The 18,743-nt window shown below is 44.7% G+C and overlaps 1 protein-coding gene across 16 annotated transcripts in view; it reads right to left on the bottom strand.

Annotated features, from left to right (window-relative positions):
• GRIP1 (glutamate receptor interacting protein 1) overlaps positions 1-18,743 on the bottom strand; it is a 919,857-nt gene that overhangs the window by 256,297 nt on the left and 644,817 nt on the right. For 15 of the 16 annotated variants that reach the window (XM_073555470.1, XM_073555465.1, XM_073555472.1 and 12 more), the window contains exon 2: positions 4,901-4,981. In XM_073555470.1, the coding sequence (XP_073411571.1) occupies positions 4,901-4,981 (81 nt within the window). Of the gene's footprint in view, positions 1-4,900; positions 4,982-10,948; positions 11,284-18,743 lie in introns of those variants that run through there. The other variant, XM_073555471.1, reaches the window with a different exon arrangement.

Raw genomic sequence — 18,743 nt, forward strand, 5'->3', positions numbered from 1 at the left:
GAAGGAGAAGTGACTGCAGCTTCAATCTGCCCAACACACTGAAACACCGAATCTTCAGTCCACGTTGCTACAGTCCTCACCACCACAATAAGTGAAACAAGATATCGTCACCGTAGGTCGGTCACTACCCCCTGATGACATCTTGTTTCAGTGAATGAGTTGGTGGTGACAGAAGCAGTGTTGACTGAAGATGCGGGCCCGCGGTTACAGAAGAAGTAGAATATAAGAAATTCCGGCACTCAAAAGAAGTATATGCAGAAGAAATTTATTTGTACAACAGATTCTCCCAAAATTGTATGACGTTTCGGTCTACAACTCAGACCTTCATCAGACTAGAGGTATGGAGATATATGTGAGCATGGAAAGTCCATGGAAAGCTTTACCACGGGGCCACCCAGCCCCCCCTGCCAGCGCTGCATACACACCTGACTATGTGCCCACAGGGACTTTCTCCTTGTCCCAAGACCTTGATATCTCTCTCTCGACCCCCTCCAAAAAGGAGAATATTGCTACTTATCGTGGCTGCCTTCCATGGACTTTCCATGCTCACATATATCTCCATCCCTCTAGTCTGATGAAGGTCTGAGTTGTAGACCGAAACGTCATATAATTTTGGGAGAATCTGTTGTACAAATAAATTTCTTCTGCATATACTTCTTTTGAGTGCCGGAATTTCTTATACTATACATTTTGAGGAGTGGTATCCTTTTCCGTGCACCTAGAAGACGGAGTGACGTGTACTCTATTCCAGGTTACAGGAGAAGTGTGGTGGCGTGCTATAAGCTGCGGTCACTTCTCCATCAGTGCTACTGAAACAGGATGTCATCAGGGGATGGCACTGAAAGAAACAGTGGTAAGTGACTGCAGCGCAACCCCCTGATGAAGCTTAGTTTCAGCGTGGAAAGGGAAACAAAGGCAGCGATAGCAGCCTGGGGCTCCTGATGATGATCTGTTTGAGGATACCCAGCGCATGCGAATCAGCATTGGAAGAAAAAAGAAAACACCACGGAGAGGTCGGGAAGTACATTGGAAAAGTGGTTAGATTGTTAGATTAAATAGTTTGACATATAGAAAGGAAATTCACTGTTACTTTCGGACAACCCTTTCTTGTCCATTTATATGTATTGTGTAAGGAGGCTAATGGCCGTATAATCAATGGGAGGTATATATCACAGGGATGGATGCAATGCAAACCGGAGTATTTTGCTTTAGTGCACATGAGCACCAAGATGTCGTTTAGTGCACCTGGGTCCGGGTTGCTATGAGAGAAGGGCGGGTTTGGCTACCCACATACCTCACCTGTGAATGCGGTTACAGCCTACATAATGGAGGCTGTTGTTTGGCACATAGTCAGTGACTGGAGGTGTGGAGACATCCATGGTCTGTGTGTAGAGAGGGATAAGTCTTCCTGCATATGTGGCTCCAGACCGAGCCTGAGTGCTGGACATTACCCCAGCCTGTGTGCCCACAGTTTAGTCAGTGGATGGGTACGATTTATTCACGTCCATTTCCATTATGCCCAGGGTGCAATGCTGATATTTTCTTACAGATAAACGTGTGAATTCATCATCAGGCATTGGAAACGTTTTTTCTATGCTCATAGTAAATTAATTCAGTTCTTATACAAAGTCAACCTTTATTTCCTGACTCGCGACGCTGTATTCATTTAACCTCTTTCAACAAAATGGTCACTGGTTCTAAAAGATGTGAGATACCATACAAGCACTTGTTGCAATTGCTTTATGCCCGCAATGCACAACACAACAATATATACACGTGTAAACGTGCTATCACCTAACAATTACGTTATTGTAGCGCATGACAATCTATGTATAGAAGGCAGGTGAGCCAAAATGACCATGATGCCCAATTAGGCCTAATTAGGATTTAACCAAATGAGAATTGGATATTCATGCGTTTGCTGCCAATCCTAACCAATCATAAATGATCAAATAGGTGTCTACAATCACAGTGACAATATGGAGACATTGCAATACCACAGCCAGCAAATATTAAAGGCTTTAAGTTTGTTTTGGGCTTTTGATCCTTCTAAAGATCTTGTGAGCTGGACAAATAAGACGGAAGGTGGCAACAAGAGCTCTTCTTGGATTTTGTGTTCTGGACTTAGCTTAGTGCTAATATTTGAAGTAGAACATCTGTCATTTTGCCTTTGTCGCTGTACATTTCTGTTCTATTAAAAGGCTGCTGTAAAATCACTCTTGCTTTTCCTCGCTTTATATATATTAAGCCTAGAAGAGATCAGGTTCCTCATAAAGTACCAACCCATAACACTGCAGATATGAGCGTCTACTAGAAAGGGTAACATCCACAGTGTATACATCTCCTAATAGGCAGCCATCGTGCGCAAGGGCAGCTGTAATCAGATTAAGTCACGTTTGTCAAGTTGTTTTATATGAATGATTGTTTCGATTGATTGCCCAGTAAGTGATGCATTGCTGAAATCAGGGTCTCTGCCCCCAGATCATACCGCTCTCAGAAGGGGTAGCAAAAACCTGGTGACAGATTCACTGTAACTCACTGGTCATGTCCCTTAACAATTGGACAGAGGGCAAATTAAAGGGTTGTCCAGCAAAATGTAAAATGTATCCATGACTTGCCAAGTTAAAAAATCAACAAAAGAAACACTACTCACCGGCATTTCCTGTGATCCAGCCTGCTTTACAATGACAGAATATAGCAGCAGTAGTGCCACTGCAGCCAGTGATTGGCCACAGTGGTTAGATGTCTTCGGCAGCGCATCATCAGTAATTTTACAGTAACGCAAACGGTGGAGACAATGACAGGTCTCAGAGGATGCCGCCGCTTTTAATGGTGCCTAATTACAGAGAGAACGGTGTGGTTTTCCAATTGCAGCTGCATCGTCCACTCTATCCCTTTATCTCCTTCCCAGCACTGATCTGCATAAGGCTAAGCTCACACCACCGTTTTTTCTCTCATCCGAGAGAATCGGGCTAATTATACTAATCAGACCAAATTCTGAGCAGCGTGTGATCACAGTGTGATTTCATTTTCTCGGATTGGAAAAAATGGAGAAAAAAAAAAATCTCCATCTTCTCCTTTCTGTCAGTCTGTGAACACCGTGCCGCACTCTGATGTCATCTGAACGCAGTTTGAAGTTTTCCACAGACTCATCGACTTGCATGGCTGAGTGTGATCTGAATATCAGATGCAATATGTGCATGCTGTGATTTTTTGTCCTCAAACAGGCTCTGTCCGAGGAAAAAAAAAAATCGGACGTGTGCGAGGCCCCATAGAATAATATTGGTCTGAGTGTGATCCGATGTTTAGTTGGATCGCATGCAGACCACAAATACAGTTGTCTGCCTGAGTCCCGATCATGAATAATCAGTTTTTATTCTGCATTCTAATAGAAACTTTTCCTACATACTTTCCATATAGTACCCGATATACAGCCTGTAGACTAATCATGTCACATGCTGATGACAGTGGCCATGAAGATATGGCTGGCGAGCGCAAAGAAAATGATAATATATATTCATATACTGGCCACACTTCAATTAGAAGAGTAATTCAATAATTAGAACAGAGACGGTACATCCTAATTGCTGCCGTCACTGCCTACTGACTGCGGTTATTTACCAGCGGGGAGCGGTTGTAACCACAGGATTCGGCTACAACCATTCTGAGAATGTGGAAGACGGTTTTACATTATCCGTTTGGCGCAAGCACCATAAGTGACGGACTGACAGCGAGGACTAGGGGCTTGGCGTAAGTTTACATCTAGCACCGCAAAATATTCTCGAACTATACTTGAGCGACTCTATAGAGGCCATCTCTCAGCAGCAGTACAGTCAATTAGAGGTAGAGTCTATCACGCGCTGCCGCTTTAATCTTCTTCGGCTTTTTCACACTCATTAGAGCAGACAGATTTAAACCCAGAACAGCTATTTCACTTAGTATGTCTCGCGGAAGAAACTGTAAATATATAGAAAATAATTGCTTGCTTCACAGCCAAACAGCCATGATCTCCCGCACCTCGGAATCTAACAGCCAAACGCATCTGGAAATCCGTTTTTTAACAGCGTCGGCTTAAAGGGAATCTGTCACCTCATTTTTGGCCTATAAGGTGCAGCCACCGCCATCAGGGGCTTATCTACAGCATTCTGTAATGCTGTAGATAAGCCCCCGATATAACCTGAAAGATAAGAAAAACGAGTTAGATTATACTCAGCGGGGGGCGCGGTCCGGTGCGGTGGGTGTCGCGGTCCGGTGCCTCCCATCTTCTAGCGATGACGTCCTCGTTCTTACCTCTGTCTTGTCTCCTGCGCAGGCGTACTTTATCTGCCCTATTGAGAGCAGAGCAGAGTACTGAAGTGCGCAGGGGAAGGTCAGAGAGGTCCTGCGCCCTACAGTAATTTACTTTGCCCTCAACAGGGCAGATAAAGTACGCATGCGCAGGAGCCGCGGCAGAAGTAAGAAGGAGGACGGCATCGCTAGAAGATGGAAGGCGTCAGATCGGAGTGCGACACCCATCGGACTGGACAGAACGCCGGGGTGAGTATAATATAACTCGTTTTTCTTATCTTTCAGGTTACATCGGGGGCTTATCTACAGCATTACAGAATGCTGTAGATAAGCCCCTGATGGCGGTGGCCGCATCTTATAGGCCTAAAATGAGGTGACAGATTCCCTTTAATTTATTAATAGTGAGGACTAGACTACGATCCAAGGACTTCCCCATAGTAACCAAATTCTATAGAAATCCCATAATAGAGGTTGGAAACCTGGAGCCCAATTACCAAAGGCAACGTCTCCACGTTTTGTCTCGTTTTCATAAATCGGGGGCAGGTTTTTATATTTTTTTAACAATAAAAATATTATACTCATTAAAGACGCAGTTCAGTATCTTTGTACCTACCGGTGATGCTCTGCCGTCTAACAGCCAAAGATCCATCCGGCACTTTCGTCTGGGAAGCGGATTTTGTATAAGGACCTTCATCTGCGAACAAAAGAAAATCAAACATTGACTTGGTTGCAACTTAAGAAATGTTTTTATAAAAAAAGAAAAATGTGACACAGAAGCCAAGTACAAGCCGCTACATAAATTACTGCACTTATTTTGACATCCGCACACCAACATGTAATAGTTCTGTCTGGCAAAGCACTGGGAGCACATCGCACTAAATGGCATGTAATTGAGGCGGATTCATTCATCTTAAATTGTTTGTGAATAATAGAACATGAAGCGTACATAATGTGACGGAAATCAAAGTCATCGACTAATCGAGGTGCGTGAAAAGTCTTTCTTACTGTCTACACAATTTTGCAAACACTAGAAGCTAGACACAGGTAAAATGAAATATTGTGGGCCACACCAAGAAAGGAAAGATATCTGAAGGCCTTCCAATAGGGTTGGCATTGGGCATGGGGGCCCATGGTTCATCTTATGGTGGAACAGCTTAATTCCCCAAGTTCGGAAAAGCCTGCAGACTCACTGAGCTCCCCTTAATGATTAGGCAGAGTGTCAATGAGGCTGTCCGCTGATTACAGAGAGTCAAGGATAAAGATTACATCTGCACAGCCTTCTGTATCCCCTCCCTGAACAATGAGGTGCAGTCTGTGTAACGGAGCAGATTGGGGAGGAATGCTCAACAGTTTGTTAGAGGAGGAGCAATGGGGAGCAGTCTGTGCAATCGTTGAAGAGATTCACTCTCTTGTGTACACATTAGGTAGCCTTCACACAGGCAATGCGGTTTGGTCCAAACAGCAAGAGTTTTACTTCTTTCATAAAACTCCAAAGGATTCAACCAAAAAGTCTCTCCTAGGCAAAAAGGTATACCAGCAAATAAACAGTTCATTCAGCAGGCACTTATGTCAGTGCGGGTTCACCTGAACAGATTACAGTTCTTTCTCCCACAGCAAATTTCATACAGAGAAAAGGTACGATCTCACCAGTCCCGGTATTCCCTTCATCCGGAGCTCCAGCACCAAGCAAAAGTATTCAACTCTATGCACATTTCACACTGAACAGGCTGCAGCTTCCACACAGTTATCTGCACACACAGACTGCTTGACCCATGCAGTCTCCATTCAGAGAGAGACTCTGGCATGTCTCTCTCCCAGCTGCAGTTCACATGTTGGCTGGACACTCACCAGCTCCAAAATACTTGATTCAGCTCCATTTAGCAAACTGACACACAACTAGCGAACACAGTCTTGCTTCTTAGTCAAAGTAAATCAGGTGCATATAATCAAAACCTGCAGTGCTAGGATTAAACCCCAGTCAGAAAAAATAAACATGGGTAGCAATCAGAGAAAAATGAATGGGGACGTAAGAGAGAGAAAGGCATGAGCAGCAGACAGAGAGGAGGGCATGGGGAGCAGACAAAGAGGAGGGCATAGGGAGCAGTGAGAGAGAAGGGCATAGGGAGCAGTGAGAGAGAAGGGCATAGGGAGCAGTCAGAGAGAGGAGAACATGGGGAGCAGACAGAGAGGAGTGCATGGGGAGCAGACAGAAAGGAAGGCATGGGGAGCAGACAGAGAGGAGGGCATAGGGAGCAGACAGAGAGGAGGGCATAGGGAGCAGACAGAGAGGAGGGCACTGGGAGTAGTAAGAGAGAGAAGGGCCTGGGGAGCAGACAGAGAGAGAAGGGCCTGGGGAGCAGACAGAGAGAGGAGGGCATGGGGAGCAGACAGAGAGGAGGGTATAGGAAGCAGACAGAGAGGAGAGCAGCCAGAGAGAGAAGAGCAGAGGGAACAGTCAGAGAGGGTAGAGCATAGGGAGCAGACAGATAGGAGGACATGGACAGCAGACAGAGAGGAGGGCATGGACAGCAGACAGAAAGACGAGCACCGTCAGAAGTCAGAGTGAGTATTGTATGAGTAGCAGTCAGAGAGAGGAAGGAGGGTACGGGGAGCAGTCAGAGAGAGGAAAGCACCAGAAGCAGTTAGAGAGAGAAGGACATGAGGAACAGTCAGAGAGAAGAGGGCATGGGGAGCAGTTTATGCAACAGTGGGGGTGGACTATAGGGAGCATTCTGTTTGAAAGGAATGCATCTACATTATAGTCTCATTCTTCCTGCTATATACGAGGCATACACACAACACAGGACAGGAGCACTGTGCACCAGGTATGCAACCTGAGATATGCTATTCTTCTTCTGCCCTAGACCATAAGGGATGCTGATATTAGAATGTTCTCTGTCCCAAACAACAAGCATGCATACATTAACCCCTTCTCTGCTTTAGACCACCAGAGATTCAGATATCAACACCCTTCAGTTCTGCAGACCACCATTATTGCAGATATTAATTCCTTCTCTGCCCTAAAACCAGGGATGTCACCATAAAACTATTAACTACTCTACCTAATTATGTCAAATTATCCGGTGCTATAAAGTAATACATATTTTGCTGCAGCTTTGTAGCACCAAAATTGGGCGTCTGACTTTACAGACCACAAACGGTTCCAGCTCCTCTGCTCATTGTAGAATGGGGTTAAGTTGTGTTTAAGTTTTATTATTTTCTGGGGACACAGAGGACATTTTTTTAAACTTTTTATCGGGGTATAAAGGGGGTTGTAATTACCGGTTTAGGGTATAAAAAGTGGCATTATTGATAATTGTGCCCTCACACAATCAAAAATGCCAACTATTATTATTTTCTTGAGAGTGTAAAGAGGATGTTACTACTTTCTAGGCTAGAAGGTTATTAAGTGGTGGACACAATGAGGAGCATTAAGACTGTGCAGTATGTCAATTAGTCCAGAAAATGCCCTAACTCTCAGCCACAAAATGTACCTGTACTGTATCCATGTATATGGCTATGATCTGCAGAGTACCAGTCTAGAACTGGTATTTACCACTACCACTATAGTTAATTTACAGGGGTTGTCTCAATTTCCGATCTCATGAGACTGAGATAACTGCACGCTCTCTGATGCTGCTAGCAGAATTAGCTTAACCTCTGCAGAATAGGAGAAGCTCGGGGGCCCTGAAGTGGCCAGGATCCAGTCCTTTGGGCTGCTTCACAGCGATGTTTGCATGTTGTATAGCAAGCAACTTGCAGACAAAAGGAGGTGGTCGGTACCCATGGCAACGAGCAGTGCAGAATTAAAAATCCCTCTGCTCTTGAGAATGGAGAGGAGGAGGTAATTTTTACATAAAATGAACTCGGCTTAACTGGTGTTCCCAGTTCATACAGGAGCGCTGCCCTACAGGGAAAACTCTAAATGGGGAGAACAGCAGGAAATGAGAGCGACAGCCTCTTCCTTTTCAGGAATTAAACTTGAACTGTTGAAAAACCAGGACTGTAAGTGATTGTTCACATGTCGGCTGCATTATAGATAGACCTTGCCTACATTTGTCTACATTGGCAGCACTCACATTTGTCATTTGTTTTAGCATTATAACTATTTTTTTCTGAATTATTAATAGTTTGTTATGTACGCAGGAGGTCTAAGATCAGCAATCTATACATTTTTAAAACCATGGTTGCCAATGTTCATTTTGGCAATTTGCATGGCATGCTTAGAGGTAATTCCGGGCAGCCTACTAAAAACTAAAACAACACAAATTCTAACTAGTCATTTTGCCATCTGGAGTGAAATGTATCTCCTGGATGATATCAGCTGAAAGGAAGAAAGAAAAGTTGTTACCGCACACTGCTTACACCACAGGTGGCTATTGATACTTGTAGCATCCAAAATATCCCCCACATTCTGCAGACCTGCTTCTGCTTTCTGAACATGAGAATCTGCAAACTACACACTGCTTACACTCCAGATAGATACATGTACATAAAACCCAAGTCACACATTTTCATATTAATGTGTCTCATAGGATTTAGAAAAATATTGCATTGGATCCTTGAAATTGCAATCGTGTCTATGCCTTCAGTCTTTCTGATAAAGCAGAAGGGAATCTGTCACCAGGTTTTTGCTACTCATCTGAGAGCAGCATAATGTAGGGAAAAAGACCGATTCGAACAATGTATCACTTAGCCAATTGGGTACAGAGCTCAGAAAGCTAACCCCGCCTACACCGCAGTTTGTTTATTGACAGTGAGCTGCTAATCAGTGGTGAGGGCCGAGTTGGACCAGAAGGCATGTGAGTTGTAGTCCTGCAGTGTTAATCTCCTGCTTATAAACACTCTTTGTATTGAGACAACGGCGCACTGCCTGGTAAATGACACATCACTGAAACCTGTGTCTCATGCTGCCCTCAGATTACATAGCAAAAATCTGCTAACAGATTCCCTTTAATTATACTAAATATACTGTATGACAGACAATTCTCAGGCTGAAAGTTTTGACTTAACTCCAAACCAAAACTTTTGCTGCTACTTTTTATGCTGCTGGTAACAAATAAACAAAAAGTACAAATGAATGACAGTCATCCAAGATCTCCATGATAGTGACCTCCCACCACAGCTTCAACAAATATAAAGGGAATCTGTTAATCTGTAAAAACGACCCATCCCAAAATGTGGTCAGTTGGTCCTGTTTAGTGATGTTGCTCAGGTTTTCCAGAGCATGCTCGGGTGGTCTCCGAGTATTTTGGTGTGCTCTGAGATTATTTTCGTCGTCTCAGCTGCATGATTTGCGGCTGCTAGACAGGCTGAATACATGTGAGGAATGCCTGTTTGTTAGGGAATTCCCACATGTATTCACCCTCTCTACAAGTCGCAAATCATGCAGCTGAGACGACGAAATCTAAATCTCTGAGCACGCCAAAATACTCGGAGGTCACCTGAGCATGCTTGGAAAAACGAGCAACGAGTATACTCGCTCATCACTAGTCATGTTGCTTCCTAAAAGATAATGTCATCCACACCTTTAGCCATAGTTGCATTTGAATTTTTGATTTTTCAGACAGGAGCAATAGAAAAGTAAAGTGCTTTGGCGCCTCTGGAATCATTTATCCAGGCTCTACCTGGTTGACTATATTTCCTTCCAGCCCCAGCTTCTTCTACTTAAGGGTTTATCCAGGACTTTTTTATTTTAATATAGGACTAAAAACTAAAAGGCAGGTAAGTTGGTAACTACCTGCCTGTTTTACCTGACACGGATTATTGTGGTCACTGACCGCTCCTACTGGCGATTCAGCTGCTCCACGCCAACAGAGCAGCTCTTCTGGTCTGAACCGTAGACAGGGCGTGACTGCCAACATCATGCTGATTGACAGCTAGCTCACCACAGTTAGGCAGTGGGGAGATGGTTCGCTGTTGTGCCACGTCAACAGACCAGAGTGGAAGAGAAACCAATACTCTGTCGACATGATGTCAGCAGAAGTTGCAGAATTGCTGGCAGGAGTGCTATGTGACTGCTCTACGATGACTGAGATTAATAGTTAGCAACTACCTGCCTGTTTTTGGGGGGCTTTATTTACTGTGGGCATAAAACTAAGTTCTGGATAGACCATTTAACTGAGTTCAATAGCTGTATAGTAAAAAAAAAAGTGAGCATAAGAAGGTGGGGTAGGATGGGGAATACAGCCAGGAAGGCAGAGGCTTAGGAAGTGCTTTCAGATGCCAAAAGCACTTTAGCTATATTTGCATATGAATGAAAACAGCAACTTTTCATACTGAAGCGACAACATTGCAAAAGTAATCGTGCTGAGATTCCTGTTAAATTAGTCGTTGCAGTGGTGGGAGGTCACTTTATATGTAGGGGCCACCTTAAGAGTGCATTTACATTTGGCGTTTTATTTTTTTTTAAAGGCATTAGTGAATTAACTGCAGAATCAACATAGGAATTTTCCATTGTATTTACTGCAGCTAAATCTGTGGTGTAGAAATATGCCACTTTTTTTTTTTTAGCAATACCCCTGAAAAGCATGCTAAAGAGACTGCTGTAAACTTATGAGCAGACACTTTGATAAGTGATCACAGACATGCCTTTTATAAAACTGCAAGCAAACAGTTCGCCATCCAAGAAAAATGTAATAAACCCCAAGTAGTGACTTACCAGTCTCCGACGGGATATTCGGATTAAAGCCACAGAGGAGGGCCATCAATACTCCTATGCTACACAACACGTCCTATTCGAATCCAGATGTTTTGCTACCTTGGAAATGTCCGGTTCTGGCCTTCTTCCATTAAGAGGAGACTATTCTTGCCTTTGCACCATTTTGGAAATGCTTATCCAGAGCCTGGGGAAGTCCATGGTGACTGTTAGTGGGAGATGTGTGTCAAATCAAATTTTGTGATAGGCTGCGGGATCCCTTAGAAATCGTAAGAGCCGCAGAATGCGTTTTGTCTGGCTATAACCTTCTCTCGGAGCCTGGGCTGCACTAACTAGTTTTAATTTAGCTCTTGGTCTCAGCATGCAGATACTTGGCAGCTGTAACACATATCCATTGCTGCATTGATACTTCTCCTCCCCCTCTCATCTCGCAGCAGATTAATACTTGCAAGCAAAACTGAGCAGACACAAAGGTATACAACGCATGCTAAGCTGTCCGCCGTACATTCCCATTCATTGAAAATACACGATTGATTATGGAGGGGGGTCACAATATTACAGGTGCCCTTTTCAATGTCTGACCCTATAAAACACCAGTTGTCTCCAGACACACGTGCCTCCTTTCCCGGCCAGCATTTGCATTCAGATGAAGTCTGATGGCTGCTGGTTTGATATGGCAGCAGAGCAGCGCGGAGAACAGCTTTTAGGGGGCAATAAAATACCGGCATTAGCTGCTACGACAGTCAATGACTGAACGCCACAAATCTCCTTCGCTGCTGCAATATTAGTGCCATCTTTATGGAAAGTCGCCTTTTCCCTACTGCAGTAGGCTCCTCCTAAAACAAAGCTTGGCCATATACATTTGGCACAGATGTAAATTCAGAAGATAAAAAGCCTGCAAACAGGAATATACAGGTGGCAGAAAAATAACACAAGCTGCTGCAGGGGTTCGGAGAAAAGGCTACCGACATTGTGCGTCTATGGCTCCTGTCGGGCACATACGCTCAGGAGGTGTACACCCGACAGTGGCCGCAGACAGGGTGGCCCTTCCACTATAGAGACCCACCGTAAAACAAAAAGTGTCGCTCTCTATGGGAAATCACATTCTGCTGCACTTTCCTATTCAGCTAAATAGTCTGCATATACCTGCCAGATTAAGGCAAAAAGGCAATGAGGGCCTATGGGGAGGCTAACCCCTTCAGCACAGGGAAAGCTGTTGTTTTTACTCCCCTTCTTCTAAGAGTCGTAACTTTTTTTTGTCCATTAACATAGCCATATGAGTACAGTACTTGTTCTTTGCCGGACCAGTTGTAGTTATGAATGACTCCATTCACTTTACCGGAAAATGTACTGAAAAACAAAAAGAAAAATTCCACGTGCGGCAAAATTAGTGGAAAAAAAAAGCAATTCTGACATTTTTTGGCGGGGTTTGCTTTTATTGCCTTCATTATTCTGGAAATGACCTGACTGTATGATCGTTCAGGTCAGTACCGCGATAAGAGTAATAATAATAATCATAAAAACATTGGTTTGAGTCGCTATTTTCTGAGACCTGTAATTTTTTTTCAATTTTCCGACAATGGAGCAAGGGTAAGAACTTGGATTTACTTGCGCACTGAACTCACATTTCTATCGATACCGTTCTGGCTCTTTTTTCCTTTGGAGTTTAAAATATGATTAAAAGAACTTTGTATATTGGACTTTTACAGATGCAGCGATGTCAAATATATTTGTTGTGTTTTTAACTTTTTGTTGTTTCTCTAATATTTTAAAATTGATAAAATTATACGTTTAACTCACCACCATTTTACAAAGTGTACAGACAGAGCTTGCAGTTAGCGCAAATTGACAGGATGGATCTTTTCTATAAATTAAAGAATATTTTATTGAAAGCAAACACTGGGGCAGATACCTTCTAATATATACACAGAGTGATCTTAAATTGGACACTTTTTCCAACTGGTTAGTCTATCGTGAGAGTTCAAGCTGGATGATGACTTTGCCTAACTTTTCACCACTTCTTGGTTTTCTTACTTCTAGACTTTGTGATTGGCTGCAATTTCAGTGCATGATAGCGCAGCCACATTATTAAAGGGAATCTGTCACCTAATTTTTCGTATACAAGATGCATCCCCCCCGATGTAACCTGAAAGAGAAGAACAACTTCCCGTCGTGGCTCCGGCGCAGGCATACTGATCTGCCCTGTTAAGGGCAGAGCAGTGTACTGCAATGCGCAGGACCTCTCTGACCTTTCCCGATACCTGCGCACTGCAGTACTCTGCTCTGACCTCAACAAGGCAGAGCAGTACGCCTGCGCTGGAGCTGTGACGGGAAGCAAAGAAGACAAAGACCTGCAAAGGCAGAAACGTTACATCTTGGCAGAATAAAGTTTTTGAAAACTTCTAATCACCTGGAAGAGATGCTGTTCCTTTTTTCTATTCTATGGGAAGCAAAGACGAGGATGTCATCGCTAGAAGATGGGAGGCGCCGGACCGCAACACCCATCGGACCCGGACCGCCCCTGGGTGAGTATAATATAACTCATTTGTCTTCTCTTTCAGGTTACATCGGGGGCTTATCTACAGCATTACAGAATGCTGTAGATAAGCCCCTGATGGCGGTTGCCGCATCTTATATGCGGAAAAATACAGTTAGGTCCATATATATTTGGACAGAGACAATATTTTTCTAATTTTGCTTCTAGACATTACCACAATGAATTTTAAACAAAACAATTCAGACGTAGTTGAAGTTCAGACTTTCAGCTTTCATTTGAGGGTATCCACATTAAAATTGGATGAAGGGTTTAGGAGTTTCAGCTCTGCAAAGGGACCAGGACAACTGATCTGAGTACATGAAAGAATGAATGTGGCCATGTATTGTGAGATTTTGAGTGGAAACCTCCTTCCATCAGCAAGGCATTGAAGATGAAACGTGGATGGGTCTTTCAGCATGATAATGATCCCAAGCACACCACCAGGGCATGAAGGAATGGCTTCGTAAGAAGCATATGAAGGTCCTGGAGTGGCCTAGCCAGTTTCCAGATCTCAACCCCATAGAAAACCTTTGGGGGGATTTGAAAGTCTGTGTTGCCCAATGACAGGCCCAAAACATCACTGCTCTAGAGGAGATCTGAATGGAGGAATTGCCAACATACCACCAACAGTGTGTGCCAACCTTGTGAAGACTTACAGAAAAAGTTTGACCTCTGTCATTGCCAACAAAGGATATATAACAAAATATTGAGATGAACTTTTGTTAATAACCAAATACTTATTTTCCACCATACTTTGAAATTAAATCTTGCCAAAAAAGACAAGGTGATTTTCTGGATTTGTTTTCTCATTTTGACTGTCATAGTTGTGGACTACCTATGATGTCAATTACAGGCCTCTTTTAAGTTGGAGAACTTGCACAATTGGTGGCTGACTAAATACTTTTTTTCCCCACTGTACCTACAAAACCTGCTCTCTGGTTAACTTGCACTATCATTGACATTGGTAATGTGCCCTCTTTTGTAATAGTCTCATTGTTTCAGTCTCTGATTTTTTTTTATTTTTTTTTTACCGGCTGAATTTAGTGGGATAGATTCTGAGCTAACAGTTTGGTTTAGGGTGTGATTTTTTTTCTTTTTAGTCTGGACTGGGGTCTGAATTTATTCTTGAGTGTAAATGGGGTCTAGTGCATGATCTAAATTTATTTAGGGGTCTGGTCTAGTATCTGAATGCGTCCAATTCTTTAATCAGTCTATGACCAGATTAATAAATTATACACAAAGACCAAATAAACATATATAAAAGGCTTTTTAATCAAACTCTATCCACGTTCTGAACTCCGTTTGCATGAACACTTCAATACATCTTCATACTTCACACTGAAACTCGTTTAAGGTTTGTAGCAGCGCATTTATTTCTTCTGCAATGCAAATTCATCCTCAACAATGCCTGAGGGCATGCTCATTTGGCAGGACACAAAATCCTCCATTTTCTTTATCCTGTTCCATCCTGCTGCGTGTTTGAAGAGTATACCCAGATGAATATTGGCTTAGGAAACAGCACACAAATATAAAGACTTCTTGAACTGCAGTACAAAAAATACCAAGTGCTAAGAAGCCAAAATACTGCCGTTAGGGATATGTATTCTGGATAGTGTTGTTTTCTTGCTTTTATAAAGATTTGCACAGCATGAGGGGTGTAGTTTGGCTCCCTTGGACATACTGTTACTTTGGAAGCCTTTGTAGACTGGGAGGATCATCTATGATACAATACCCAAAGTACTCCTTGATAATATCTAACAGTTTAGTCAGAAGAGAATAGTATCTATTTAGCCTATTAATTCAATCTTTACAACAAGAGCTAGTATCACTTGTTAATTGGTAGAGTGCCATAATATTTTATGTTAAAGGGAATCTGTCACCACTTTTCTGTCCTACCAGCTAAAAATATCGTTTTATTCAGTGTCAGCAATGCATTCCCTAATAGTTATGTAACTCCCTGACTCCCCATGTATCACCCATAGAAACCTTTTTTATGTCTCCCGCGTATGTATGCCAATAGGGTCCATCCGGTCCAATGGGCGTTGCTTCGGTTCACTCACTCCACCCCTCTCCTTGGTTGCTGTACGCAGTCCTTGACATAAATGGCAATGATAAAGGTCTAGCCGAAACGCGTCTTGCCGTGCGCTTTACAGCAGTAATTTTTCCTATCTCTGCCTATATTTATAATATGCTGCTATGGATAAAATAGTGCCCAGGTCCTAATATTTAAATAGGACTCGTGCAAGAAAATCTTTGGACATCGGACCGTTGCCTTTGCAACTGTATTACCCGAGAGGTGGGTCTCTATGTGCCAGATGTAGGATTGGTGTGACGCTTCAGGGATTGGCAGCGTCTGAGAGTGGACCCTCTGGGTCACGGAACTGAGGCCCCCGGGACGAGCGCGCCAGGTGGAACCGATCCCTATACAGGGACCGTTAGGGGCAGGCCCGCAGGGGTCAGACACCGCGACAGCTGGAACCAAGAGGGGCGGCTCGAAGGACCAGAGTGGCTACAGGCAGGAGCGGGATACCAGACAGGGAACAAGGTACAGGACTCCGTGCTTTAAGCGCGTTGAGAGGCACAGAGCGGTTTAGCACCAGGAACAACTAGGACGACAGACAGACAGCAGGCAGGAGAACTGGACAGGGAGTGGGACAGACACTGGAGGACGGAACGGAGACGGAGACCAGAGGGGACATAGGCTGCGGAACAAGGACCAGGCAGGACGGAAGACAGGCAGGGAGGCAGGTAATAGAACAAAGTGGCAGAGACAACGAAGGCTGGGACAGGGGGGAACACGAGACTGGGGTAAAGACTATAGACTAGCTATAGGCGGCCAGATTAGCGCAGGGAAAGGCACACGATAACCAGGCGTCCTCCCCTTATGGGAGACGCCTGATATATCCTCTGCTGGCAGGTGATTGGCTGGCCGGGGTCCAGCAGCAGCCCACCGCAAGGTTAAGAACTCAGACGGGTGCGCGCCCGTGAACTAAGGCACATGTGCGGGACCGCAGCTGACCAGGAGGAAGGAGGAGGAGGGAGCGCGCGTGAGCAGGAAGCAGCTGGGTAAGAAGATGCAGCAGCGGGACCCAATGCTGGTGGGACGGCGGCAGGCACGGCCCCGACATTACAGTACCCCCCCTTACATCTCCACCTTCTGAGATTGGCTAAAAACTTTTTCAGAATACGTGGGGCATTTACATTCTCCCGGGGCTCCCAGGACCTCTCCTCGTGACCAAATCCCTTCCAATCGATAAGGAAGAAGGTTCTTCCCCTGACTTTTTTCATGGCCAGAATATCTTTTACTTCAAAGATGTTATCAGCCCCAATTGGCTGAGGGGAAGGAATAGGAGCAGGGCGAAATCGATTGAGAATGACAGGTTTAAGGAGCGAGACATGGAAGGCGTTAGGGACCCGAAGTGAATCCGGCAACCTCAATTTGAATGCAACGTCGTTGATGCGTACAAGTACTTCAAAAGGCCCTATGTACCGGGGGCTCAACTTGTACGAAGGGACTTTCAGACGGATATGATTGGTTGAAAGCCAGACTTTGTCGCCAGGATGGTATGGTGGAAGGTCCCTCCGTCTTTGTTTGCATGTTTCTTTATCCCGGCACTAGAGTTCACGAGAGCCTCTCTGGTCTCTTTCCAGACTTGCGAGAACTCAGAGGCGAGAGCATATGCCGCAGGAACCCCTGAAGACGTGGAAATGGGCAGCGCGACGCCAGGGTTCTGGCCTGAGACCACAAAAAACGGCGACTTGGAGGTGGACTCATTAGGATGATTATTATGTGCAAATTCTGCCCAAGGAAGAAGTGAAACCCAGTTGTCTTGGTGGGCGTTGGAAAAGTGATGCAGGTAGGACGTCAGAACTTGATTGATTCGTTCCACTTGCCCGTTGGTCTGAGGGTGGTAGGCAGAGGAGAAGTCCAGAGATGTACCCATAAGCCGACAGAGAGCTCTCCAGAATCGAGAGGTAAACTGGACTCCTCGATCAGACACAATCCGTTGAGGGAGACCATGCAGTTTGAAGATCTGATGGATGAAGATCTCGGCCACCTCAGGAGCTGAAGGCAAACCGGGCAATGGGATAAAATGGGCCATTTTGGAGAAGCGATCTACTACTACTAGGATAGTTGTACACCCAGAAGAGCGAGGCAGGTCTGTCACGAAATCCATGGCGATTTGCCGCCAAGGAGCTTCTGGAAAAGGTAACGGGTGAAGAAGACCGGAGGGCAAGCTCCTCGGCACCTTGTTCTGAGTACAAGTAGTACAGGAAGCCACATAATCCGTCACGTCCTGGCGAAGAGAGGGCCACCAATAGTAGCGTGAGAGAAGCAAGAGGGTCTTCTTGGTATTGACGTGTCCTGCAATTTTGGACGAGTGCCCCCAAAATAGCACCTCCAGTCTTTTGCTCTGTGGAACGAAGGTTCTGCCTGGCGGAAGGGTGGAGAGGCTCACGGGAGCCACGGTGATAACTTTCGCAGGCTCGATGATATAAAATGGGACCTCCTCCATTTCAGGTGACTGCAAAGACCTGGAGAGTGCATCCGCCTTGGTGTTCCTATTCCCGGGTCGAAAATGGAGCTTGAAGTCGAAGCGAGAGAAATACAAAGACCATCTGGCTTGCCTGGAATTGAGTCTTTGGGCGGACTGAAGATAGGCTAAGTTCTTGTGGTCAGTGAAGATAGTAAAGGGGTGAACTGCCCTTTCGAGCAGATACCACCATTCTTCCAGAGCCATCTTTATGGCGAGCAACTCCCGATCTCCGATTGAATAGTTGCACTCAGCAGGGGAAAAGGACTTAGAAAAAAAACCCACAGGGAACCAGATGTCCAGATGATGCCCGCTGGGAAAGAACTGCCCCAGCCCCGGTAGAGGAGGCATCCACATCTAGGATGAAGGGCCTACTGGCTACAGGGCGATGTAAGATTGGTGCTGACGCAAAGGAGCGTTTCAGGGCAAGAAAGGCGTCTTCAGCCTCAGGAGACCAAGTGTTCGATTTAGTTCCTTTTCGGGTCAGGACCGTGATGGGCTTGGTCACTGAGGAGAAGTGAGGAACAAACTGTTTGTAATAATTGGCAAATCCTAGGAAGCGCTGGATAGCTTTCACTCCGACAGGACGAGGCCATTTGAGTACGGCAGAGAGCTTCTCGGGATCCATCTTCAGCCCGGAATCCGTGATTATGTAACCCAAGAAGGGCAACGAGGTTTGCTCAAACAGGCATTTCTCTGATTTAGCATAGAGATGATTCTCCCGAAG

The sequence above is a fragment of the Dendrobates tinctorius genome, unplaced genomic scaffold, assembly GCF_039654945.1.
Source record: "Dendrobates tinctorius isolate UK_male_01 unplaced genomic scaffold, ASM3965494v1 ptg000224l, whole genome shotgun sequence".
In the NCBI taxonomy this organism is placed as follows: Eukaryota; Metazoa; Chordata; class Amphibia; order Anura; family Dendrobatidae; genus Dendrobates; species Dendrobates tinctorius.